Below are 26,367 nucleotides of genomic sequence, written 5' to 3'. Positions count from 1 at the left end.
TATTGTGATTTAAGAAACCCTCCAAAATGCTAACAGGGGTCACTTCTGGGCAGTGTAATTACAGGGATTAGGTTTATTTTGTTTAGTTTTTTTTTTAATTTCTTATTTATTGGTTTTAGGGAGTAAGAAACATTGATTTGTTGTTCCATTGACTTATGCAGTCATTGGTTGTTTCTTGTATGTGTCCTGACTGAGGGTCGAACCTGCAACCTTGAAATATCAGGCTGATGCTCTAGCCAACTGAGCTAACCAGCCAGGGCTAGTTTTTTTCTTTAAACTTTTCTGCAGCCTCTACATTTTGTACAATAAACTTTTTTTTTTTTTTTTTTTTTTTTTTTGGTGACAGAGACAGAGTCAGAGAGAGGGACAGATAGGGACAGACAGACAGGAAGGGAGAGAGCAAGAAATATCAGTTCCTCGCTGCGGCTCCTTAGTTGTTCATTGATTGCTTTCTCATATGTGCCTTGACTGTGGGCCTTCAGCAGACCGAGTAACCCCTTGCTCAAGCCAGCAACCTTGGGTCCAAGCTGGCGGGCTTTTGCTCAAACCAGATGAGCCCGTGCTCAAGCTGGCGACCTCGGGGTCTCGAACCTGGGTCCTCTGCGTCCCAGTCCAACACTCTATCCACTGCACCACTGCCTGGTCAGGCTTTTTTTTTTTTTTTAAATCACAGAAATTTCTCTGTTGCGGTGACACCTTCACTGAGCTGTAAATTCCTCAAGAGGGGAAGCACCTCTGGCTCATGATGGCCTCTCCCTGCACCTTAGGCGGGTGTCTATAGAAATACTCATTTGTCCAACAGAGATGTGCCTGCTCTGCACCAGGCACTGTTTTAGGCATGGGAATGCAGCAGCGAAGAAATGGATGCGGATCCCCGCCCTGGCAGCCGCTCCTGTGTGCCAATGGTGGGAGAGGGGAGGAGGCAGGGCGGTAAGTGAAATGCACAGCACGTCAGTGATGATGGCTGCTGGCAAAGCAACAAAATCACTGCCAAAGAAGGGGTGTGGCCATCTTACACAGGGCATCAGGTCCCAGGTATGCAGGGGGCAGGGAGAGCGGGGCACACCAGCCGGTCAGTTCATCACTCCTCTCCCTCACCCCCCCAAGCTCCTGCATGGCTGGAAGGACCCTGCACCCCACTTCTCCTTTCCTTCCACCCACTACAGCCCTCCTGTGGCATCCTGTATCCCAACCACACTAGCCCCAAACACAAAGGCATCTTCCTCCCTCTGTGCCTTTGCTCCAGCCATGCCTCAGCCTGGAACTCCCTGCGCTCACCCCCTGCTTATCCAAATCCTGCTCCTCCGCTGGAGCTCTGCTCACAGGCCTTGCCTGGGTGCAGCCTTCTCCCTCCAGAGAAAAGTCTAACCTGCTGTCACTCTGCTCCGTTAGGGCCTGACAGCATTCTGCCTTGGTGGTAAGTTCATTGTCCACCCATCTGCCTATTTTCTCGGGCCCTAACAGGCGAGAGTTTCTTGAGAGCAAGATTCAGGATGTCATTGACACCAATCACCTCCAACAGGTGGTCTAATGCAGATCCACAAAAAGCACTTACTGTTTGAATACACAAGTCATTTCCATGCCAGACTTCAGCAACAGATAAACAAACACACCTAGCACTACAGGAGAGAGTGGGGTTAGCTATGAGCAAGAAATTCCTGAAGCCTGACCTCTGGCGCAGTGGATAAAGCGTCGACCTGGGAACATTGAGGTTGCCGGTTCAAAACCCTGCACTTGTCTGGTCAAGGCACATATGGGAGTTGATGCTTCCTGCTCCTCTCCCCTTTCTCTCTCTCTCTCTCTCTCTCTCTTCCTCTCCCTCCCTCCTCTCTAAAATGAATAAATAAATAAAAATAAATTCTTAAAAAAAAAAAAAAAGATATTCCTGAAAATGAGGGTTCAAACACAGGAACAGGAGACTCCTTGGGACGACAAGATGGAGGCTGTAGGGAAAGGTGGATGACCAGACACACCTCCTAGGCACCCCACTGAGGCATCCCTGGGTCAGGGGCTGAAAGGCCGCATGAGCAGTGGACCAGCCAAGAAGGAGCCAGGCTCTTTGCAGCAGGGATTTCCACCCAGCCAGGCTGCTGGCCTTGGCTCTGAGTTCATTGGGAGCTCCAGGCTGGCTGGGTTGGTGGGAATCTTGCACAAGGAACACTCCCAGCAGGTACAGAGGAGATCTGGGAGGTTGAAGTTCAGGCCGCCAGCATGACAGGGTTGTCACGAGGAAGAGAAGATGCAGAATCACACGGTGGGGGGGGGGGGGGGCTCCAGACTTCAGATCGGAGGTTTAATCAGGGCAAGGTAATGCCCCTTTGAAAGAGGCACATTCTCTGGACTGGGGCCCCTCCAGGAGGTAGTGAGGGGTCTTCACTGGAGCTGAGCAAGCAAAGTCCCACCCTGTTAGGGATGTGGCAGTCCTGTGAGGGAGCTGGACTACAGCAGGACCCTTCAGACTCTAGAATTCTCTACAGAGTCCCCCCAGGGCTAAGACAGAGGTATTTTCCTTCCGTGGCAGAGCCTCTGCCTGGGTTAGACCAGCTTCTGGAAGCCAGGTGGGGCCAGTCTCTCCCAGCCTCTGGCCTTCAAGGGTGAGCTGCCGAGGTTAGAGCAGGGCCTGCCACCCCCACCCCAACTCCTGGGGGCCCAGACAAGACCCAGACCCAGCCCATCGACAGGGGTCTAACTAGGGCCCCAAGGGTTTTGGGGGCCCCGACCTGTCATGATAGAGACACAGGGGACACCTAGTGGGAAAGAGGAAGTGTCCTCCCACCTCAGGCCAGAGCACGCAGCCCAAGGGGCCCGGCTCTCACCACACTCAGTTCCCGGCCCCTAGCACTCCTCTTATCTTCAACTGCCCACAAGCAGGTGACAGGCAGGCGGCCTCTCTTCTCCGAGCTGATGATCACCGCCTCTCAGCCTCCTTTGAATGGGAGGCAAGGCCTCAGAGAAGGAAAGAGGAAAGAAGGGAGGATTCCCACGCTTCCTGAGACTCCCTGCTCCAAACCCCAGCCCCCAGCTCCTGACCGGGCCAGGGATGCAGGTCCCTGCTGGCTCCTTGACCCCATAGGCCCCTCTGCTATGCCATCAGATGCCAAGTTCAGTTCTTAGTGCCAAGGTCCCCTACCTGAACCCGAAGGGCCCGACTCTGCCTCCTGGTCAGCTTAGCAATCACGTCCACCATCCTGTCCCCTCTCAGCTGCTGGGATGGAGCCCTGGGAAGGCTTTGGGGGTGGAGCAACGGGGCACAACCCCGGGGCTGGCACAGGGTAACAGGGAAACAAGAAGTTGTCTCGAGATGGTGGGAGGCTGAGCCTCCAGCCCGTTTCCTGTCAGGGCTGCGGAAGTGCTGCCTGAGACAGGGCGGAGGGGGGGTATGGGGCGATCGCTCAGATCAGGGTGATCTTTATGTGTCCAGGGACACTACCGGCTGCTCCATTCAGTGCTCTGATTACCAGTGAGCTCTGAATGCCAGGCCCAGACACATCCACTGAACAGGCGCCATGGAGGATGGCTTTCAAGCAATGGGTGGGGGAGGGGTAGGCTGCACAGAGGGGACAAGCATGGGGGCAGCTGGATGCTGGGGCCTGAACTGGTGTGGACAGGACAATGAGTGGCTGTCAACTCTCTCAAGGCCCAGGGAGGGTGTGACGGGAAAGAGGAAGCTTGTGTGTGGGTGGGTGGCTCAAAGAGGAAGGGGTATGGGCAGATGTGGTATCAGAAGAAACCAGTCTCTGGATTCCTCCAGCCACGTGGAGGACAGGAAAGATTTTGACCGCATCACCATCTACCCGCCTGACCGCCTGGGTCTGCCTCCTTCGGCCTTGGTCACCAAGAGGCATGTGTCCACCTCTGCTGCATGTCCACATACATAAACAAGTTTGCCTGTGCCCCTTCCCCATCGTCCAAGGACCCAGAGAAGAGGGACGGGAACCAGCTCCTGAAACCTACCATAGAGCCTCCTCCTGGCCTCTCCTGCAGGTGGGTATGCAGACCTGGCTGTGCACAGTGGACACAGCATGTCCTTAGTGAGAAGCCAGAGCCCTTTCTGCCCTCGTCCCAAGTGCCAGGCAACACCCTGCCCACCCACCTGCCATCCCTAAGGCCCTCCCACATGGGCTGTCCAGCTTCCAGGTGAGGTTCTGACTCCCACCCAACCACCCAGATCCCAGACTCCTCATCTCTTAGTCTTCCATTTCAGTGATCTTCCTGCCGCTACACCTGGCTCTCTCTTCTTCCCTGCCAGTGTCCCCCAGGCCTCTCCTCCCCTCACTGAGCTCACTATGGGCTCAGGGCAAGAACACCCAAGTAAACCAGGCATAGTATGGGTTTGGGGTATGGGACACTTTGGGGACCACATCCAGAGTAAGGCTGGGGTTTATGCTCTACCCTACCCTCGAAAGCTCCCTGTGCCTTGACTCAGAACTCCAGAACCTCAGAGGCAGACTAATCCCTTCCCAAGAGGCCTAGAGTCCTCCCACTTGTCATACACATGACACCCCACAATGCCCCACCCTGAGGGCCAGAGCGCGCGCGCGCGCGCGCGCACACACACACACACACACACAACAGGTCAACAAGATTGATAGAGCCAAGCCTAAGAGATGGGAAGAGCTATAAATTCCAAAGCAGTCAGAAACTCCAAGCCACCAGGGAGGGGTTGGGATGGGGGAACCCAGGCCTTTAGCTCTGCCTTGCACTTGGGATTGGGAAGCAGGGTCTTCATGTGGCAGGGACCAGGAGTGACAGTGTAGGGGGCTGGGACCACACAAAAGGCAACTAGAACCCTACTTGCTGCTTTTCCCCAGTAAGAGGCCTGGCCTGCCTTCCCAGGGTCTCCCTAAGGACTCTGGCCCCACTAGAGCGACTGAGCAAAACCCTCACAGCTCTAGCTGGCTCTTGGTCACTGAGGCTGGCTCCTCAGGCCTCCTGCCTGACCTTCCCCTCCCCCAGCAAGAGGAGGCAGTGACCACAGTCGCTCCCCAGGGGGGTCCTCTTCCTTCAACCACACCCTAAGTCTTGAGAGGTACACACACAGCAGGGGAGGGGACGAACAAGCCTGCTGCACATCATTCCTCTCTCCAGCCGCTGTCCTCACCTCTCTCCAAAACCCTCACTGGAGTGTCAGGGCAATCGGAGCAGGTGCAACCAGAAAATCCTCTCAGCTCTCTGGGGCCAGAGGCAAAAGAAATACCCACAAAACCCTCACCTGGGGCCCAGGGACTAGCTCGGGGAGCTGAGGAAGAGACAGGACCTCCTTTGCTGATGCTGAGCCTGCTCCATGCCATCTGGGCTGGGTAGAGGGAGAGGGGGAATGAATTGTGAGCTTTGATGCTGGGAGCTTAGCCAAGGGCATAGAACTGTTCCAGTGTCCGTCCCTCCTGACCATGCCTTCTCCAGAACAGAACCCAGGCCTCACGCAGTATCCACCCCACCTCTAGTGACGTCTGCACCTGCAGTGGGGAGGCTAGGGGTCGCCCACAGGATCCAGGTCCGCAAGCCTTGGATACTAGGGGAGCCACACAAGCCTGCGAGTCTGATGTCCCCGGTCTTCACGGGGCCTGGGCCGTGCAGGTTGTGTTAAGGCCCAGGCGGCTCAGTGTGATGCTATCGCATACATGTAGCATGAGAGTCCCGCCATGCTGGCCTGGGGGGAGGCTCTTCTTTTGGGTTTGGGGCAGAAGCAGCATTCCATTAAAAGGAAAAAAAAGAATGGAGCAGGAGTCCAGAGACCTGGCTTCTTGTGTCTGCCTCAGTGTCTCTCTGGACAACCTCTTGAATCTCTGGGCCTCAGTTTCTTTATCCATAGAATGGGCTGTCCTTCTCTCCCCCGTTGTAGGGCTGGTTTTTGGGAAAGAGGTGAGCGGGGTGGGGGCCTGAGTTCCCACACCCACCAGCACGTGGGTCACTGAGCAGGGCTGGCTGTACTCCTCTGCTTTTTCGGTTTTGGGTTTTGACTGTGCATCCTTGGCTCCGGCCTCTGCCCCAGCCTTTCCGTGACTTCACAGGGCTGCCTGCTGGGCCTGCTCCTCCGGGGAGGGTGGGTCCTAGGGTGGAGCCCCTTCACGGCTCACGGCCCCTGTGCTCTGAGTCAGGCTGGCAGACTGGGGAGGTCCCCTGCTGTGGGGCCAGGAGGAGTCAGAAATGCTGTCAAGGAAGCTGCAGCCAGCAGAGGCTGTGGTTAGAAGCCAGCCTCGCGGGGTGGGAAGATGTGGTGGTGGTGGGCACCTTCTGCTCACTCCCTCAAACATGTCTGCCTCTGCACCCCCCATTCCTTCTCCTCCCCCTAATGGAGGCTGCAGGGTCCTCCTGTCCCGGCCAACCTCCCGGGCCTGGGGCACCTCGTCGCCTCTCACTGGCTCAGAAGCTGCCTCGCCTCACATCTCCCACCTCTTCTATCTGAAGAGGCATTTCAAGTTCAAGTTCTCTGCCTCTTGAAAAGAGAAAGTGTGCCCCTGGACCCAGCTTTCCCTTCCTCTTTCTCAAAGACAACTTCTTGAAAGAGCGTGTGTGCCCCACTGTCTCGCCGTCCACTCGCTCAAACACCCGGCCCACGCTTCGGTCTCCCACAACTTCCTTGATGACATTTTTGGTCCTTGCCTGGCCTGATTCCTCTCTGGCACTTAGTCCTCACAATCCACTCCCTCCTACACTGCCTCGGCAGGGCCCCTGGGTCAGCTTTCTCTCTCTCTGCCTGCCGCTCCTCAGTGCTCGGGGCCCACGCGTCTCTTCCCCGGCCCATGTCCACGACGCTCTGGAGTCTCGCTCTGGAGTCTCGTCTTTGCTCCTGGCTCCACTGCCCTGGGAAAGCCCAGCCGCCCTCATCAGGTTGACAACGCACCACTGCCTCTCCGGGTTCAGAAACCCAGCTGCCCACCTATCTGTCCTGCACACAGTGAGCAGCTGCCTGCCTCGGGCCGAGTTCGTCTTCAGCCCCTCCGATTCCCCATCTCGGTATCACCTCTGTGGCTCAGAGAGACCTAAAGTCACCCCTGATTCCTGCTTCCCTTGGATCATCTGTCCCTGAACCCTGGTGACCTCACCTGCCTAAGCCTCTCGGACCTACCAGTCCTCGGGTAACACAGGGGTTAGAGGAACACGGGAATGTTGCCACAAGGAAGCAAACATTCTGATCTAAAATAGACAGTCTACAGGGCAACTGGTCTGGTCTCTTTCACCAGTCCCTGTCTGGGAAGAAGGAAAGGGAGGGGTTGGCAGGAGAGATTTCAGAGACAACCAAATGAATGCATGGTCTTTGACTGGACCCTCATTCGATCTTAGATGATATCAAGAAGTTAATGTTGCCTGACCAGGCGGTGGCGCAGTGGATAGAGCGTCGGACTGGGATGCGGAGGACCCAGGTTCGAGACCCCGAGGTTGTCAGCTTGATCACGGGCTCATCTGGTTTGAGCAAAGCTCACCAGCTTGGACCCAAGGTCGCTGGCTCGAGCAAGGGGTTGCTCGGTCTGCTGTAGCCCCCCGGTCAAGACACATATGAGAAAGCAATCAATGAACAACTAAGGTGTCGCAACGAGAAACTGATGATTGATGCTTCTCATCTCTCTCCGTTCCTGTCTGTCTATCCCTCTCTCTGTCTCTGTAAAAAAAAAAAAAAAAGTTAATTTTGTTAGACATAATAATGATAATGTGGTTATGGAGAAAAATGTAATTTTTAAGAAATGCATGCTGAAGTTTTTAGGGATGAAATATGAAGTCTAGATTTATTATTTCTTAGGGAAAAAAGAACAACCAATGCAAATAGTAATTGTTAAATCTAGGTAATAGGTATAGTTGTATTCATTTTAATAATTTTTAAGCATTTTTGTATGTTTAAAAATTTTCAAAATAAAAAATAAATAAAAAACCCTTAAACTTTTTTTTTCTTTCTTCTTCGTTTTTTTTTTTTTTTTTAACTATTTCGCATCCTCAGTGTTACTACTCTGCAAGGGATTTATTATTTCTTATCTGGAGACAGACTGGCCCTTCCAGTTCTCTCCTACCCCGACCTGTCATAGACTAAGTATTTCTCTACCTTTAAGATGCAGCTCTGGGGCCAGGGGTTCTGGGAACATGGATGGCAGTTTAAACATGCCCTGTTTCTCTTCTCCCAATTGCTATGCTCTACACCCCAGCTAAGCAGGGGCTGGGGTGGCTGGGTGGGCAGGACTGGCAGGCACACCTAGAAACCCAGGGCAGATTGGGCCCGCCATGGGACTGCAGGGGGTAGGTAGGCAGGATCCCTTGTACCAGACCCCTTGCCCTGAGGAGCTGATGGGGGGCCAAGTAGGTGGGCTAAACTCTCTGCCGTTAATGCTGGGAGCGCAACGAGGAGGTGGGCCAGGCACTATTCCTGCTGGTGTCTTAGCCCGCAGGCCAGCTTAGCCCCACAGGCCCATTGGTAGAGACCACCGCCCCTTCTCTGCTCTAGAGCCCCTCACCAAGTGGGTACTCCAACAGCCCAACCCCAGTCCCAGTGAGCAAACACATATAAAGTCCACTCCTCTGACAGCCCAGTGGCTGGAGAGAGGGGACAAACAGAACCACCAAACCAGCCACTGCTATGAGCCCCTAATAAGGCTGAGACCCATGACGTGCTAAAAGACGTCCTCACTAATCATGGTGGAAAGAGGAATCTGTCAATAAAAAGTGACAGGACAACTGAATGGTCATCCAGAAAAAATCATTAAGGATGGGCCTACCTCTCACTCTGTCCCACTCAGCTATACCACTCCCCTCCACAACGGACCAAAGATTTAGATTTTAAAAGTAAAGCCATATGCCCTGGCTGGGTAGTTCAGATGGTTAGAACATTGTTCCCAAAATGCCAAAGTTGCAGGTCCAATTTCCGGTCGGGGCACATACAAGGCTCGACCAGTAGATGCACAAATAAGTGGAATGAAAAATCAATTATTTCTCTCTCTCTCTCTCCCCCACATCCCCTCCCTCTAAAATTAGTAAATAAAAAATTTTGAAAAGTGAAGTCATAGAAATACTCAGAGGGTACCCTGTGGCCAGATAGCTTGTTTGGTTGGAGCATCATCCCGAAACACAGAGGCTGCCAGTTCAATCCCCGGTAAGGGCACATACAGGAGCAGATGGATATTTCTGTCTCTCTCCCTCTCCCTTCCTCTCTAAAATCAATTAAACATTTGAAAACAAAAATACTCAGAGGGAAACATAAGTAAAATTGTATATTTTTTAAAAAGGCCTTTGTCTGACCTGTGGTGGCGCAGTGGATAAAGCGTCGACCTGGAAATGCTGAGGTCGCCGGTTCGAAACCCTAGGCTTGCCTGGTCAGGCACATATGGGAGTTGATGCTTCCAGCTCCTCCCCCCTGTCTCTCTCTCCTCTCTCTCTCTCTCTCTCTCTCTCTCTCTCCTCTCTAAAATGAATAAATAAAAAAGAAAAAGGGGAAAAAAAGGCCTTTGTCACAAGGACAAAATTTAAACATTTCATTATATAAATGTATTTTTAAAAAAACTAGTGTGGCTAAAAAATACCATTAACAGAGTCAAAAGACAAGCTTGGCAGAGAGATTACAATTCATGTCACAGACAAAGGGCTATTTACCTTAATATAAAAAAATGTCCAAAAAAAATCAATAAGGAAAAGACCAATAACTCAATAGAAAAATGGGTAGACAGTAGGAACAAAACATTCACAGAAAAAGAAAAGCAGTCTTTAAAGACATGAAAATGCATATTCAAGCTACCTTAAGATAATATATTTTCTAACATTGATTGTAATAGCCAAAGATTGGACATAAATCAAGTGTTCATTAACAATGGATCTGTTAAATGAATTGTAATACATCTTGACAATGGAAAACCACTTAGCTATAAGGAAGGAGATGAATGTTCTCTTGTGTAATCTCTAAGATACGTTGTTAAACCAAAAAGGCAAAAGATAAACAAGATGTAGGACCGCCCCAGTCAGTTGGCTTGGTGGATAGAGAATTAGCTTGGCGTGTGGAAGTCCTGGGTTCAATCCCCAGTCAGGGCACACATGAGAAGCGACCATCTGCTTCTCTTCCTCTCCCCCCCCCTTCTCTCTCTCTCTCTTCCCCTCTGGCAGCCAGTGGCTTGAGAGGTTCAAGGTGTTGAGGATAGCTCGGTTGATCTGAGCATCAATCATCGGCCCCAGACTGGGGTTGTTGGGTAAATCCCGGTTGGGGCGCCTGAAGGAGTCTGTCTCACTGTCACCCTTCCTCTCACTAAATAAATAAATAAATAAATAAATAAATAAATAAATAAATAAATGTAGGGCCATGCATACTGCCTACTACCATCATGTAAAGCAGACAGAAAATCAAGTAACCAAATATAATCATACTAGTTTGTATTTGTGTAAAGAAAATCTGAAAGAATAGAGGAAGAATTAATAAAAGCTGAGACTTTGGAGTTGATGGAGAGAAGCATAAAAGCCATGGAGTGTTTGAGAATTTATATATACATATATATATTAAAATATTGTTTTGATTTTTTCAAAACCATATATTACCTAGTTTTAAAATTTTTTGAGGCTATCAGCAAGAGAGAGACTGGAAAATATAATTACAACTTGAACAAAATATAAGAACTCATAAGGAGATTCAAGTAAAGCACCAAAGGGGAAAAAGTGACTGTGTTAGAACTTAAAATGTGTCATGGACTACTAATTTAAGGAGAGGCTGGGCACTCCTGAGACTCAGATCTGTGGCCTAGAAGAGCAAGCAGAAGAAATATCTTAAGCCTCAGGGAAAAAGTACATCGAAACAGAAATAAAGAAGGGGAAGATAAGAAACTGGGAGGATCTGGTCAGGAGAACGAACAGGCAAATGAAAGAAAAAGTGAAAGAAACACAACATGCAACAAAATCACACACCACATAGATTTCTCTAAGCTGCAAAAAGACCCGTACCAACAGGCTAACGGGGTTTTGGATGGGAGTGCTGAGGGAAAACCCCCCATCTCTGCACAGCCTATAGAAAGTGTTTGGTTAGGAGTCCAGGGGAAAGCAGAAGCCATGAATGAAATGGAATGTCTAACAGGAAGACAGAGTAACAGCATGAGAAAAAGAGAATCAATAGCAACCGGACTGAAGGAAAAAAGAAAACTACAAGCAAAACGAATAAATGTAAAATAAACCGTAATAAAATCAAGTAAGTGTATCAGTTGTTAAACTATATGTGAACAGATTGAATTACTCCATTAAAAGACAGAGTCAGCTAGGATTTAAAAATATAGTCATTTGAGGCCCTGACCAGTTGGTTCAGTGGATAGAGCATCAGCCCAGTGTGCTGATGTCCTGGGTTCGATCCCCTGTCAGGACACACAGGAGAAGCAACCATCTATTTCTCTCTTCCTTCTCTCCCTTCTCTCTCTCTCTTCCCCTCTCACAGCCATTGGCTCAATTGGTTCAAGTGTTGGACCCCCAGAGCTGGGGACAGCTCTGCTGATTCAAGTATCCGCCTCAAACAGGGGTTGCTGGTGGTTGCCAGGTGGATCTGGTTGGGGCACATGTGGGAGTCTGTCTCTCTATCTCCCCTCCTCTCACTTAAAAAAAGAAAAGAAAAAAAATATATATAGTCATTTGATATATATAAGAAACACACTTTATAAAAAAGTGGTAATGGCTGAAAATAAAAGGATATACTAAGAGATACCAGCAAGTGCAAAAAAATAAAATGAAAGGAAATAAAAAATGAGAGTAGCCACCATATTAATAACAGAAAGGTGGAATTTTAGGTTAATGACACAAAGTAATGACACAAAGGTACAATTTGTGATGACAGAACAGTCAAAATCTGGATGCTCCTAACAACATCGTTGTTAAGTATTAAAAGCAAACACGGGGCCCTGGCCGGTTGGCTCAGCGGTAGAGCGTCGGCCTGCCATGCGGGGGACCCGGGTTCGATTCCCGGCCAGGGCACATAGGAGAAGCGCCCATTTGCTTCTCCACCCCCCCCCCTTCCTCTCTGTCTCTCTCTTCCCCTCCTGCAGCCGAGGCTCCATTGGAGCAAAGATGGCCTGGGCGCTGGGGATGGTTCCTTGGCCTCTGCCCCAGGTGCTAGAGTGGCTCTGGTCGCGGCAGAGCGACGCCCCGGAGGGGCAGAGCCTCGCCCCTGGTGGGCGTGCCGGGTGGATCCCGGTCAGGCGCATGCGGGAGTCTGTCTGACTGTCTCTCCCCGTTTCCAGCTTCAGAAAAAGAAAAAGAAGAAAAAAAATAAAAGCAAACACGGGAGCGCACTTTCCCTTTCCAGGGAAGATGAGGACTGCTGCTCCCAGGCTCAAACAGCCAGGATGTCTCTCGGAGAAGGTGACGCAGACCAGCAGGAGCGGAGCAGAACTGTGGGGCCGAGACTGCCTGGCCTGCCGGCCGCAGAGCTGCTCTACAGCCCTGCTGTTTCCTCCTCTGCACTGTACTGTAGCACTACTGACCTGTGTACACTGAATAACAAAGCTCCCTTCGTCACCACACCCCAAATTGGGGATTCCTGTTGGTGTTGAATTGGCGCCAACGATCATCAACCATCTGCTGACATTGAAAACCTCTCTTTAGGGCCTGTTACATATGGAATTATGGCTCAGTTCCTAAGCATGGGCATAGTACTTCTTAGTCATCTGATCTCTTCCTACAAGCTAGACTCATCCCTGCCAGTCCCCTCTAGGTCCTCAGTGATTTTATTTTTAATTTTTTTATTAATTCATTTTTAGAGAGAGAGTAGAGAGAAAGAGAGAGAGAGAGGAAGGAGAGGAGGAGAAAACATCAACTCCCATATGTGCTTTGACCAGGGAAGCACAGGGTTTCGAACCGGCAACCTCAGCATTCCAGGTTGATGGTTTATCCACGGCGCCACCACAGGTCAGGCATCCCCAGTGATTTTAAACTGTTTGAAGTCTCAAAGTTTAGCTTAGTCTTGGCCTCTCTACATGGAATTCCATTTCCCTAAAAAGGATCTCTATCTCCACCCATTCACATGATCACTGTCTACCTTTAAAAGAAAAGCAATAAATAAATAATTTTTTAAAAAAGCGAAAACTATTAAAAGTACAAGAAGAACTTTATAAAGAAAACTTGAGGGAGATTTAATAAACCTCTATCAGAATTAAAATAAAGGACAAAAAATAAAAATAAAAAGTATGCAAAAGAAATGCAAGTTTGAATAATACAATCAATAAACTAGATTTGATCCATAGGAGGGTTAGCTAGAAAATAAGAACTTTTCCATGAAAGACTCAGAAAAATTATTAACTTGGTCACAAAGAAATTCAGCTCTGATATCACCTTCCTGGCCAGGAGGTGGTCCGAGGTTTCCCTCTGGTGAGTGGGATCCTCCAAACGACCCCCTCCACCCGCCACAGTACCTTGTAGGAGCAGTCACCACACCAGACCATAACTATCTGTGTGCTTGCCAGTATCTCCTCCTGGGCAGTAAGCTATCTGCGGGAAGAGGCCATGCCTTACTTTTTATTGCCTCCCCATGCCCATTACAACACCTGCCCTTTATAGATTCAATGAATACAGGAAGGGAAAAATTACAGCATAATTGTTGGCACACCACCATGTCCCTATGTCTGTAAAACTCCCAACACGTAGGAAAGCAGAATGAAAAGAAACCAAAATGCTAATAATAGTCATTAGATCGAAAGTGCCCCCCATTAGCCAAATACTTGTAATGGGGTTAAGCTATTTTTGTAAGGAGAATAGCAATTTACAAATTCCGACAAGGCGAAGAGTCGTCCAGTTGTGTAGGAGAGGGAGGATGATGGCTGAGAACATCTGGAGGCAGGTCCCCTCTGGCACCTAGCTTCCTCTCTTGGGCCCGACTTTAGCTAGCCCCCAGAACAGACACGGAGGCTTAGGCAGGGACCCCTGCCCCACCTGCCTGCATGCCTCAGGCAGGACCAGCACCCACGAGATCCCAGCGCCCGGCCTGGACACAGGGATCTGGCAGGGCTCACTCTGCCTAGCGGTTCTGGAAATCCCCTCAACATCACCATCCTTGTTCAGTCTGGAAACAGAGTCTCCGAATTTTAGTAAGAACCCCCGTGTTCCTGGGACCCAGCCTTGGTAGCCCCGTTCCCCTTTCCACCAGCCAACATCAACACTCATTTCCCAACACTCCGGCATGGAATCCTGAGCACATTCTGACCATCAGCTACCAGGCATGATGACGGGCTTCTCCATGGCCAGGCCCTGGCCCTGAGCAGCCACGGGGGCCGACATCCAGCACTGATTGATTGCCCAGGTCCTCCCACTACTGGATCCAGATCCAGGAAGGACAGAGAAAATAAATTTAGAGGGATGCCAGGGGCTGGAGCTCAGGAAGGAAGTGGGGAGGCGGGTGGGCTCAGCCTGGGCCCATCTCAGGAGGCCCGGGGGCTGAAGGGAAGCAGAGACTGCAGGTGAAATGAGGCCCAGGCTTGAAAGAGACTGCCCAAGGGACAGAGGGGCTGCCACCAGCCTGTAGGGTGACAGGTTGCTCCTTTTTGCCTTGTGAACTGTGGGTGGGGAGCGCTCTTCATGGCCAGGAATGTGGGGTAAGGCTGGGAGAGGTCTACCCAACAACCTGCTCTTTCACAAGCCAGGACACTGGCTGGACAGTGGAGATCCTAGGTCAGCTTGGGGCTGCAGGTGAATCATGGGGGGAAAGGTCAGGTCAAGTGTGAACAAACAGGTTGGGCCACCCCAGGTCGCTCCTCACTGGGTGTGGGGGGTGGGGAGAGTTGTAGAGAAGAGGGAGTACAGTCAAGGGGACTCACTGGACCTTCCTCTTGGCCTCAGCTCCCTGCTCTTACCAGCCCCCCTTCCTAAAGGCTGCCTGCCTGGCCCCAAAGGAGGATCCAGGTAGCTCTGTCCAAGGCCGGTTCTTTTGTTCTAATCATAGCTGCCTTGACTGCCCTTGGAGTTTGTCCCAGAGACTGGGTGCGAGGCCTAGGATCCAGGCAGGGCACCTCACAGTGGTCACTGGGTGGGTTCTAGTACGGTGCAGGGAAAGACTGGTGGGAGCCAGGGCGGAAGGGGAGACAGTGGGAAAACTGGTGGGAGCCAGGGCGGAAGGAGAGTGAGAAAACGGCCCTCTTCCCCAGGGTCCCACTCCATTTGGAGTTGAAGGGTCACTCACAGTTCCTGGCAGAGGAGAGAGAAACCAGGGCCCTGGGGCTCCTTCCAGTCCAGGCTGCCTACTCAGGTGAGGTGCCTCCTGGGCTGTTTGCATAAGAAGCCTCAGAGGCCAGGGCTGTAACTCTTTCCTCCCTGTGGCCAATGCCAGGGCAGCAGGGGCGGGCTACAGTCCAGACGGCCTGCTTGGGCGGGGATGGCGACCTCATCTAGAAATCCCCGTCAGCGGGGCCCCTAGGCCAGGGGTGGGCCCCAAGCCACAGAGGAGGAGTCTCAGGCCCCTTCCTCCCCAGGCTTCCCTGGGCTCCTGGACTACCTCCTGGGAGGGGCAGGGAGTGCGCTCGGGCTTACCTCACCCGCCCTCCATGTCTCCCTCCTCAGAAGCAGGTGCACCTGGTCCCTCCTGGGACCTCTCATACTCCTGCTACTCGCTCAGCTGCAGACAGCAAGGTGAGCGTTTAGAATTCATGCCTCCTTCCCTGCCGCCCATGCCCATGACAGGGATGGGCATCTCAGTGCACTCAGAAAAATGAACGCCTCTTTGCCTTTGGCTTGTACTGTCCTTGCTGAGTGGAATAGCATGGCCAAGCTGGAAGGCCACCCGGCTGACTGAGCATGGTGGCCAGAGTGGGGTTTGGGGTCAGGAGACCTGGAACTGACCTGAATGCTGTCACCTCCTGGCTGTATGATTTCCAACCGGGCACCGAATCTCTCTGAACTTCTATTTGCACTTGTACAAATGCAGTACCTGTGTCTGTCTGCCTTCCCAGCTGCTGCGAGGATGAGCCTTTGAGTGAGAGCTCACAGGACCATACTGTATCTCACCATCCTTTGTGTCCCCAGTGTCCAGCACGGTGACCAGCATACACTGGGTATTCATTACGTTCTAGCTGGGTGACTGGTGACTGACAGGATGTAAAATGCTGGATAGTGTAGGGGCTCCTCTCTTCTGCGTAGGGGAGTCCCTGCCTCTGCCGAGTGTCCTGCCCGCCACACCCCTCTCCCCTTGCCCAGTGATCCATTGACTGGATGCTGTTTCCCACCCTCTCCCAAAGATCCCATGTCACCGCCATCTTCACAATCTTGACCTTCCTCCCCCTCTGCTCTAGGTCCCTGCCTCACCCCCTCTCCCAGGGTCCCCATCTCACCAACCACCTCCTCACCATCCTCAGTCTCCCCTCTCCCAGCTGCTGCCCATTCACTTAGGTTCGGGGGAGTCTCTGCCCTCTACCTACACCGGCCTCTGACCACACAGAGCCTCCCTTCCCTGCCAAGCTTCTGAGAGTTGTCTATACTCTTAGTCCACGTGCTCACTTCTTTCTCCTGACCCTCTGACTTCAGCTTGACCAGTTCCTCATAAGATGACCACTGACTTCTGGTGGCTACTTCCGATAAATGTTTAATGGCCTTTATGTAACTTCCCCCTTTCTTCTGGACACTTCCCAGCTTTGGGGCCAGCACTCTCCTGCTTTTCCTCATTGTTCCTTGATGGTTTATTCCTCTTGCTCTCCAACTCTCTCCTCTGTTTGTCTGTCACCCAAAAGTGGTGGCCCCAGGGCTGTCTCAGGCACTGCTGAGACATGTCCACACTCCACACCCATGGTGCCAACGTCACACACTGAAGACCTTCTGAGCAGCAGCCCAGCTCTCCAGCTGCCTCCTGGACCCAGCCCCGCAGGGCCGCAGGGGGTTAGCCTCGTTCCTCCACTCCGCTCCTCCGCATTGCCCCCCACCCCTGCAGTGTGCCAACTGGGAGGCTGGTGCTCAAACTGATTGCCCTCAGCCGGTGGGCTACCACATCTTGCTGAGTCTACCTCCCAAATCTCCTGTTACCACGGAGTATCCAGGAGACCATGAAGGTCCTCCATCCTCAAAGCACCTGCTACTGGGGTCTTTTCTCAAACCCACTTCCTTTTCTGCTGAGAGTCTTCTAAGTGTTGCAGGATAAAGCCCAAATTCTTGGTGAGAGCGCATGAGCCCTGCCTGCCCAGGTCCTCCCCACTCCCCACCCGAACCCCCATTCCTGAGCCTGGCTGCACAGGGTAAGAGTGGGGCTGCAAGGCCCAAAGGTGCCACATCTCACACCTCCACCTCTGCCCAGGAACCCGAGTGTAGCTAGGTCACAGACGGCCTGTGGCATGGTGGAGTAGGGCATCTGTCCCCTCCTGTTATTCTGCCCCAGATGGTGGGGCCTCCGAGACCAGGCTGTGCCTCAGTCACCTTCAGATCTCAAGGCTCACCTGGTGTTTGCCAGGTGTTCAGTCAATTCATGCTTAGAGAATGGTGAATGGAGGGGAAGGGTAGGACCTGCTTCTCCTGTCTCCTCCAAGAAGAAAACAGGTAGACTCACCTTTCAGGAAATTCCTTCTCTAAATGCTACCTTTGAGCAGCTAAGAGCAGAGTGAAATTTCCTTCCCATGGGAGAACCAACTCCCCACCCCTGGAGTTTGCTGGGGATGGGCTGGCTGTCAGGGAGACCCTCAGCTGACACTTGGATAAAGACCCCTCACCAGGAGTGTGGTATACACCCATCACACTGGAGAGAAGAGAACCAGAGACGCTAAGCAACGTGCTGAGGTCACACAGTGAATTTGGGCCAGAAGTGGGAGCAGGCAGAGCCTCTTTGCCAATATGCAGGCCTCTGGCAGACGCCCTAGTTCCTCCCTGAGGACCCCCCTCCCCAACATACCACTGGGCAAAGATACCACCTAGCAGGTGGCTGCTGGGGTGATTTCTCAGAAAGTACCGGATTTGGGGGTCTTCTCCCCCTCCTTCTTCCACCCTGGTCCTGGGCTCTGTGGGGTCCCTTGGGCAGACCTGCAGAGTCTGGGCTCATGGGGGAGGGAAGTGCACCCCCTCCTTCCCAGTCTTGCACACGCTCCAGGTCAGGCTCCAGGTGGGACGCGGGGGTTCAAAGGGCAAGGCCAATCCTCCACCTCAAGGGGCGCACCTCAGAGGTACAGACAAATACCTCACCAGCACCAGCACCAGCACCAGCACAGAGAATGTGGAGGCTCAGGAATCTGCCCGGGAAACGGAGGGGCGCCGGGAGAAGAAGCGCCGGCATCCAGTCATCTATTCCAGAGAAGCTGTCTGGCTGGCCGGCAAGGGCACCGGGCACCAGGATCCCTCCGTCTCCTCCTTTCTGCCCCTCCCGTCCCCCACAGCCCGCAACCTCATTCTCCCAGTCAGGTCGCGTCCTTTTCTCACCCTCTCAATGCTGATCTGCACGCTGGCCACAAGGGGGCGGGCTGCCCCTCTAAGAAACCGGAGCGAGGGAAGTGCAGACCCAAAGTTAAAGGATACTAAGCGGGACCCCTGCCAGTCTTTGGTGGACTGCCTATTACACGCCAGGCGCGTCCGAGTCTCATTCGTTGAAGGCTGTCAACAACCTTAATCCTTAGGTATTGTCCTATGTTTACACACAATGACCCGGGGGCTGGGGGATGACTCAGCTGGCAGGTGACTCGGCAGTTAAATCCGAGTCTCTGTAGCCTCAAATCCTGAGCTCTTTGCACTGTAACCAGATGGGATGGAAGACCCGGAACTTGCTGACGGTGACAGTGCCTCCTTCCTCTGGGCATCCCAGACTCTATACTGGAACTTGGTAGGGACCAATGTTTATTGAAATTATATCAGCTACAAAGAAAGAAACCACAGCTTTACTAGCTTCAAGGGTCATCCAGCCATCTTCCCCGCCCCTCTTTGGGCTGAAGGACAAACTGAGACCCCGAGAGAGGATGCAAATTGACCATCATTATAGAGCAGGTGGCAGATGTCTGTGCATTCACTCCCCTCTTCTCCCTTCCCTGAAAAGTTTCTGAAGTTCAAGATGTTAGGGCCACGGGCAGAATTCTGAGGATGTAAGAGTTTTAAAAACGTGCTCTGGCCTGACCTGTGGTGGCGCAGTGGATAAAGCGTCAACCTAGAAACACTGAGGTTGCCGGTTCAAAACCCTGGGCTTGCCTGGTCAAGGCACATATGGGAGTTGATGCTTCCTGCTCCTCCCCCTTCTCTCTCTCTCTCTCTCTCTCTCTCTCTCTCAATCTCTCTCTCTCTATCTATCTCCCCCCTCCTCTCTAAAATGAATAAATAAATAAAAATTAAAAAAAAAAACGTGCTCTGTTTTCGATTTCCTAAACTAACATAATGATTCTGAAGCGAAAATAAAACAAAACCCACTGTGACTGGACTTCTTTCTGAAACAAACTTATCAAGCGGTTTTTTTTTTTTTTAAAAGAGGGAACTGAAATATTGGGAACAGCCAAAAAGGGAAGCAGACCCTTGACTTTCCTGACTTTCATATCCATTATCTTGTCTGACACTCCGTACCCCGCAAGCTCCTGTGAGAAAGGCGAGGCAGGTAGAGCCGGCTGCAGGTCCACAACCCCGCATTTCATAGCAGATGCGTTTCTGAATGGTTCGGATTTTAGAATAACACGGCGCACACACCTGCTGCCATAAATGACATAACGCGCCCAGCAAGGCCTGGGCCAGCACCCTGTAATCAAGTTCATCTGTAGCAAGAGCTGAATATTCTCACTAAACGGGATAAAGAGCACCAACGGCCTCAAGACGGTTCAAATCCAATGTTGTTACGAAAAACCTTTGGGCTCCAGGGAACTTTGGCATTTTGGAATTGCAGATAAGAGATCTTGAGCGTGTACCCTTCGTTTCATGGTTTAGGAAAGTGAGGCTCGGTGTGAGGGAGCCGGTCCCAGGCCGGCGGGCACTGCTGCTCCGCGTCCAGCCGGACGCTAAGCCGACTCGGTCTCCTCACACCCCGGCCCTGTGCGGGCGCAGGCCCCTCACCCCCACCGCCGCCTCCGGCTGCCGGCGACATACCTGCTCGGGACGCTCCTCCCGCGGCGGTCCGCGCACATCCTCGAGGGCCTCGTACATGTTCTCCGAGTCGCTGCGCGCCAGGGGCCGCGGGCACACCCAGGAGCCCGCCACGCTGCAGGCTTTGGAGCGGCCCGCGCTCCCGAGGAGGCCGGCAGGGGGCGCGGCGGCAGTGCGCGCCAGGTCGTCCAGGGACTGCGCGGGCCTCACCCGCGCCGCGGGCCGCGTGTACAGGCAGGCGGGCGCGCCGGGCGTCAGGCTGCTGCGCTGGGTCGCCGCGCCGCGCCGCGTAGGGCCGCACAGGGAGCCCGCACGGCCCCGGGGCTCCGCCGGCACGCCGTCGGGGCCCGCACGCACCGGCACACTCACGAAGCGGTAGTCATAAGCAAGCGGTTCCGGGGCTGCCCGGGCCGGGTGGGGAGCGGGCGGCCTGGAGGCGGTAGTAGGGTCGCCGATCGCTGGCAACTCGCGCACGTACTGCGCGGGCAGGTAGAAGGGGCGTCCGTCGGGCTCCCGCCGCACATGCCACCAGTGCTCGGTGCTGCGGCGCAGCAGACGATAGCGCTCGTTGGGCTGGATGGCGACATGGCACCCGTCCTTGCCCGTGTACTGGAAGGGATGCTCCACCAGGACGTACACGTCCCCCTCGACGTCCGCAGCCATCGCGCGAGCGGCCTTCCCCTGTGGACAACACGCAGGGGCGTGGAGGTCAGGGCCAAGGATCCTGGGCTTGAGTCCCAATGCGGCAGTCATCGTATGCGTTCTGGCCTCAGTTTTCCTATCTCTAAAACGGGAGACTTGTATAAAATCATCTCTTAGGTTCTCATTCATTTTTTTAAGCGAGAGGGACAGATAGGGACAGGCAGGAAAGGAGAGAGATGAGAAGCATCAATTCTTCATTGTGGCTCCTTAGTTCATTGATTGCTTTCTCATATGTGCCTTGACGGGGTGGGGTGGGGTGGGGTGGGGGCTCCAGCCGATTGAGTGACCCCTTGCTCAAGCCAGCAACCTTGGGCTCAAGCCAGCCACCATGGGGTCATGCCTATGAGCCTGTGCTCAAGCCGGTGACCTCGGGGTTTTGATCTTAGGTTCTCATTCTTATACACAGTGATGGAATTATGGCAACCCTTTCATTCTGTGGTGTTGATTTTACGATTTGAGCCTTGTTTCATTCCCTTGGTGGGAAGATTGTGGGTAGTACTGTTCAACTTCACAGCCCGGGAAACCTTAATTCAAAGAGATAGCAGCAATTTTCAGCCTTTTTCATCTCATGAAACATATAAACTATTAAAATTCTGTGGAACAAGAAATATATATTTGCCAATATGACAGAAAAAAAGGTATAATTTTGATTCATTCACATCAGCCAGCTATTGTGTTGGCTGTTGTCATTTTTAAAAATTGACAATCTAAGGGAAAAGTGGTCAGTGCCCCTGACTAAATAGGTATTGTATGTTTTAAAATTTTGTGCGGCACACCAGTTTAAAATTGCTGAGATAGGGTGATTGCCCAAGATCAAGTTGACGCTACAATTTGCCTAAAGCTGACCGGGCCACAGTTTTCCTGACTGTGAAGTGGGAAGAACAGCCCACTTAGTCCCTACCCCGTCCTGGTTCTGCTGCCTCTAGACCTCAGGAAGCGCGTGTCCACAGCGCCTCTTCCCTGCCGGTCACTCAACCCATGGGAGTGTCTCCACCCTGCTTATTTCAAGAGGCTTGGCATAAGGGCCCGTGACTGCCAAAGCCAGAGAACCGGTTCTCTCGGTTTTTCTTTTCTTCCCCAGCCGCTTTGCCACAGCGGTGAACTCGGGAGCGTGGCCCGCCCAGACCGGCCCGCACCACCCCTGCTCTCCAGCTCCCACCTCCCTCCTGCGACAGGCTCGGCTCCACTCGGCCCTCCCGGCCTGTCTACCTGCCCTGAGATCTCTCCACTGCCCCAGGACAGTGGCCCCTAGAGAATGCATTTTGTGTCAGTGACCACTCGTGTGTTGTCTCCGGGGTTCCCTAAGTTCTCCTGGAGTGATCATTACAGCTCTCACCCATCCTAGGCTGGCTCAGCCTGGTGTCAGAACCTAGTTCTCAATCTGCCTGTGTCCCTCCATCAAAGCCATGAGTCGGTGGCCTTCTCTGGAAGTGGCTAGTTCTTCCAAGCCTTTTACACTGATCACACCTCCTGCCCTACAATGGTGGCCCCAGGATCAGTAGCTGGGAGCTTGGCTGCTTGTTGAGGCTGAGGGACCCACGGAACAGGGTCCCGCTGAGGGGTGCATAGCCCTCCTTTATTTTGTCAAGCTTTCCTCGATCGGGAAAGGGGTGTAAACTAAATCACTAAGCACACTGGGCATTAGAGGCATTGTCAGTGAGCTGCCCAGAACTAAGCCGACAAATCCGGGGAGGATACCCCTTCTCGACACCCCTTCCGCGGGCTCACTCACGTTGGCAGGGCGGGCCTTCGGGAGCCCATGGGCTGGATGGGCTGAGCCAGCAGACGGAGGCAGGTTAGGCCCCTGCCATCTTGTTGGGCCGGGCTTCAAGGGCTAGGCTGGAGAGATTTCGGGTAGCAGGAGCTGGCAAGGGAAGCAAAGAGAGAGAGGGACCTCTGGAGGGCTGTCCCCAATCCCCAAAGCAGCTGTGTCTGGGAGGGGCGAGGGGGAGCCTGAATGAGTCTGTCTGGGTAGGCAGGGACAGTGGAAGTTGGTTCCGGCGCAGGAGAAAGCATGAGGGAGGGACACCGGCCGGGAGGGCAGCAACTGAAGGGACGCTGGCGGGTCGCAGAGCCTCGGGAAGGTAGAGTCCCGCCCCTGCCCCGCCTCCACCCTCCCAGGCCAGATCTGCTGTCCGCCGGCCTTTGCGTCCCGGGGACTGCTGGACCCTGGCTCGCTGGCTTGCCCGGGGCGTTCCCATTCCGAGCGAGGCCACTTGCACTCTGAATCACCAGCTACGAGCCCTTTCCAGCCGCATTGCAGGCACTACCCGCTCCGGGCGCACCGCCGCCCTCCCCAGCCCCTTTCCCGGCGCAACTCAGCCGGGCTTGGTAAAACTCGGAGCAGGGTTCCCGCAAGGGACGCCCGCCGAGCGCAGCGTCTTAGGATGGGTAGGGAGGGGACGGGGCCTCGGATTCTTCACTGACCCTGAGGGGAGCAAAGAGAAAGGGAGGACTGTGGGGAGACCCCGGGAGCGCGAGGACAGACCTGTCGCCAGGAGGTGCCCTGCCTCCTGTGCCCTGGCGACTAGAGCCTGTGTGGGCGCTGGGGCCCTGCGCCGGGACCCCTCCTCTCCCCGGACCGAGGGCTGCCCTTCTTCCCCCGTCCTCCGAGGAGAGGGGACCGTCCCACGCGGCATCCTCCCAGGCCCGCGCAGCTCCAGTCGTATCGCGGTACGAAGAGGAGCAGCCGCCCGATGCTCCCTGGTGAGAACCCGCCACCTGCGGTCCCCCACCCCCCCTCCCCCGGCTCAGCATCCCCCGCCGGGTCTGGCCCGGGTTTGGCACCTCGGGGTGTCCACTCGCTAGCTTGGCCTCCACTTGTCCCGGCAGGGCGCGCGTGAGCTCGGCGTCCGGCTCTCCCTCCTCCACCGCCCAGCTCCCGCGCTACCGGGTTTCCTGTTCAACAATATAGCGAGGGAGGCACCAGCCCAGAGCACCAGGCAGAACTTCCTCCTGGGCTGCGGCTGCGAGAGACAATCCCCGGTGTCCTGGCTTCCTGTCCCCTCTGGGCCGGGCCAGCGCCCCAGGAGCTGAGACACCACCCCTACCCCTGCACCTCTGGGATCCTGGGCCACACCTGGCGTCTTTCGGGAGGTGGAGGCAGCAGGAGCGGGATGGTGGGATGAGGCGGCCAGGGAGCCTCCTCACTAATTTCAGGCCAGATTTCACTGCTTGATCCCCACCTCCTCCTCCTCCTCCTCCGGTAGGAGGGCCACCCTCCAATCTGTCTCTAGAGTAAGGGTCAGAGCAATGCCCTAGGGTTGAGCTCAAGATCCTCACCTTATCTCTGCATCTGTTTCCTTTCCTGTACACTGGGGACAGTAACACCTACTTCGTAGGATTGTTGGGAAGATTAAATGAGATGCACTAAGAATGAAATGCTATCATTATCACATTATCATAAGAACACACAATATATTAGTTATGATTATCACTACTTTTATAATGAGATGAGCCATCTTCCTCTTTGGGGTTGGATTGAGGTCTCCAAACCTCCCTTAGGCAGGAGGGGGAAGGAAGAAACTAGTGTTCCCCGAGGCACTCTGCTGAGGATGAAGGCGCTGAGTCCAAAGGCAAGAGAGGTCACTTGCCCCTGCTCTGGTGGGCTTGCTGTCCCCAGTCCTCAAACCAGGTTCCTGCTGTCTTCCTGGAGCCCACATCCTCTACTGCCCCTGGAGGAAGGTGAGGCCCATGAAGGAAGCTGGGCTTATGGGATGTGCAGAGGGTGCTCCCTCCTGAGCAGAAAGGACAAGAAACTGGAGATGGAGATGTCTGCTTTTTCAGTCCCGTTTTCCTGCGACCTGATTTCCCAGAGAATTAATGCTTCCTTCCTCTGTCCTTACAGAGGGCAGTGGTGGACTTCCCTGCAGGGCCCCTGGGCTTCTTCTGGAACTTCAGAGGAAGGTCTGCAGCCAAGTAAAACCACTGTGGGCCTCAAACCACGAACCCTGAACCAGGGGCCCTGTCCTTCCTGAGACTTCTTCCCTCTCAATCCAGTGGGCAATACAGCCCTGAGGTTTCGCATCTCCCGGTGTCAGGGGTCTGTGCTTTGACATTTAAGGCACAGAGAAGTCATGGTGGTGGAATTTCAGGCATCAGCTTCAGTTATGTATGAGTGTACACAAGTAAATCTCCCAAAGGCCCTGAAATCTGACAGACAGACAGACACACACACCCGCCAGGCCTTGCATCCTTGGAGTGGCAAGGGTGGAATATATACTGAACCTTTTACTGTCCTTCTCCTCCATGCCCCCCACTGGTACCCCCTGCTAGCAACCACTGCCCCTCCCCTCTGTGCCTAGGGACTAACAGGAAAGTGGAGGCCCTACCAGACTAGTAATAGATAGCCCATGGTCTTCCCACATCAGCGGCAGCACTAGGATTCAACAACCAGACCAGAGATTAGAAAGATCAGGGCTTTACTGTAAAAATCATTCAAAAATCACACAGCAGCAGTTCTTTCAGTACATTGCAAAGCACTTCTTAGGGCCAAGGCCCCACACTGCAGTTTATTGCATAAAATGACACCTTAAAAGTAGTATGACCACTACTGAGGTTCACATCAGCTTTCCACTGGAGATGAGGGGGTAAAAGTCAGCTCATCTGGAAGTATCAGCAACTTTTGGTAAAGGGTAGAGTCAGCTCTAATGCTACTAACCTCTGGGAGGGCAGGGGTGGGATGGACTGAGGTGAGTGCCTCCAGGGGCACCTTCTGGAATATAGAATGCACTCAGGCCCGAGGACACAGGGCCAGGATTAGGTGGCAGTGCCCACCCCGGGGGGCAGTTCCGGCTCCAATCAGGCTGTGTCTGCAGTGGAGCATCAGTGCTGCTGTGAGAGGTGGGATGAGAACCCACTTTCCAGTTCCAGAGGCTTTGATGTGCTGGGCTCAGGTGTGTACCATCTTCCGAGACAGGATAAAAAGGCTGTGTGGCAGCCCCCTCCTCCACCTGCCTAGCACCTCCTCTGTTCTATTGCACAATTCATCCAGCTCCACAGGGCTAGGCAGGTGACTCAGCAGTCAGATCATCCCAAAGGAGAGGTGGGAGTAAGTTCATCTCGACAGTGACAGGCGGCTCTCCGTCTGAGGCCCCCCACCTCAAGCTAAGTGCAAAGGATCCCAGGGCTGAGGGGGCCGGCTGGGTTCAGGAGAGGTGGGGGAAGGCAGCAGAGGAACCACATCCAGGTTCCCCCAAACCCCAAGGGTCTAAACATCATTTGAAAACAATTCCAGGCTCCTACCCCACCCCAGCACCCCTTCACAGGAGAGTGGTGCCCCAGTGAAGCTTCCACTCTCCGGCACTGCCCTCCTGGTTCAGTCCAGCAAAGCTGTGCAGATTCATGGCTTTGTAAACCGAGGGGAAGCACCCTCCATGGCCTCTCTCCCGCAGGTCCCTGCACATCTCAGCGGCATGGCTGACACTCTGTGGAAGGACGGGGTCATTGCTCCAGTGTGTGCTCAGGCCGCCCCTCTGCCCCCCAGGCTCGTGGTCCTCTCCCGTGGGGCAGCCTATCTCTGCCCCAGCAGGGCTCCGGCAGGCAGGGGCGGGTCCCCTGAGTGTCTGCAGCAGCACCCTGCGCTTGGGTAGGATAGGAGTAAGGAGGGCAAGGCGCTGCGCGGCGGGCAATGATGAGCCTTCCCTGGACCAAGGAAGATGCAAAGTGCTGACAGTGCTGGTTCCAAGTCATTCTGCTTCTCCTGCAGGGACCAAAATC

General features: G+C 53.6%; 1 protein-coding gene, 1 long non-coding RNA gene and 1 other non-coding gene across 8 annotated transcripts in view; 2 read left to right on the top strand and 1 right to left on the bottom strand.

Moving 5' to 3' along the window:
* The window catches only part of ARHGAP27 (Rho GTPase activating protein 27), a 34,192-nt gene extending 11,588 nt beyond the window's left edge, over nt 1-22,604 (bottom strand). The window contains exons 1-2 of one of the 5 annotated variants that reach the window (XR_010729530.1): nt 22,382-22,509; nt 19,951-20,628 (exon numbers count right to left, since the gene is read on the bottom strand). Coding sequence is in view for 3 of the 5 variants with exons in the window: in XM_066263390.1 (XP_066119487.1) it covers nt 19,951-20,610 (660 nt within the window). In the remaining 2 variants the exon portion in view is untranslated. Of the gene's footprint in view, nt 1-3,130; nt 3,257-15,109; nt 15,243-18,315; nt 18,436-19,950; nt 20,629-22,381 lie in introns of those variants that run through there. The other 4 variants (XM_066263390.1, XM_066263393.1, XM_066263391.1 and 1 more) reach the window with 4 other exon arrangements.
* TRNAG-GCC (transfer RNA glycine (anticodon GCC)) lies at nt 11,838-11,913 on the top strand. The gene has a single exon. It is a non-coding gene; the product is annotated as a tRNA-Gly (tRNA).
* A 196-nt stretch (nt 22,605-22,800) lies between the features above and the next one.
* Nucleotides 22,801-26,351, top strand: LOC136326864 (uncharacterized). 2 transcript variants are annotated; one of them, XR_010729532.1, is made up of 3 exons: nt 23,217-23,355; nt 23,482-24,333; nt 24,497-26,351. It is a non-coding gene; the product is annotated as an uncharacterized lncRNA (long non-coding RNA). The 2 variants fall into 2 exon arrangements; XR_010729531.1 differs by having other exon boundaries at nt 22,801-23,355; nt 23,482-26,351.
* Nucleotides 26,352-26,367: the final 16 nt, after the last annotated feature.

This window comes from Saccopteryx bilineata, chromosome 2 (genome assembly GCF_036850765.1).
Source record: "Saccopteryx bilineata isolate mSacBil1 chromosome 2, mSacBil1_pri_phased_curated, whole genome shotgun sequence".
Classification (NCBI taxonomy): domain Eukaryota; kingdom Metazoa; phylum Chordata; class Mammalia; order Chiroptera; family Emballonuridae; genus Saccopteryx; species Saccopteryx bilineata.
This window is presented reverse-complemented; position numbering and strand designations above follow the sequence as displayed.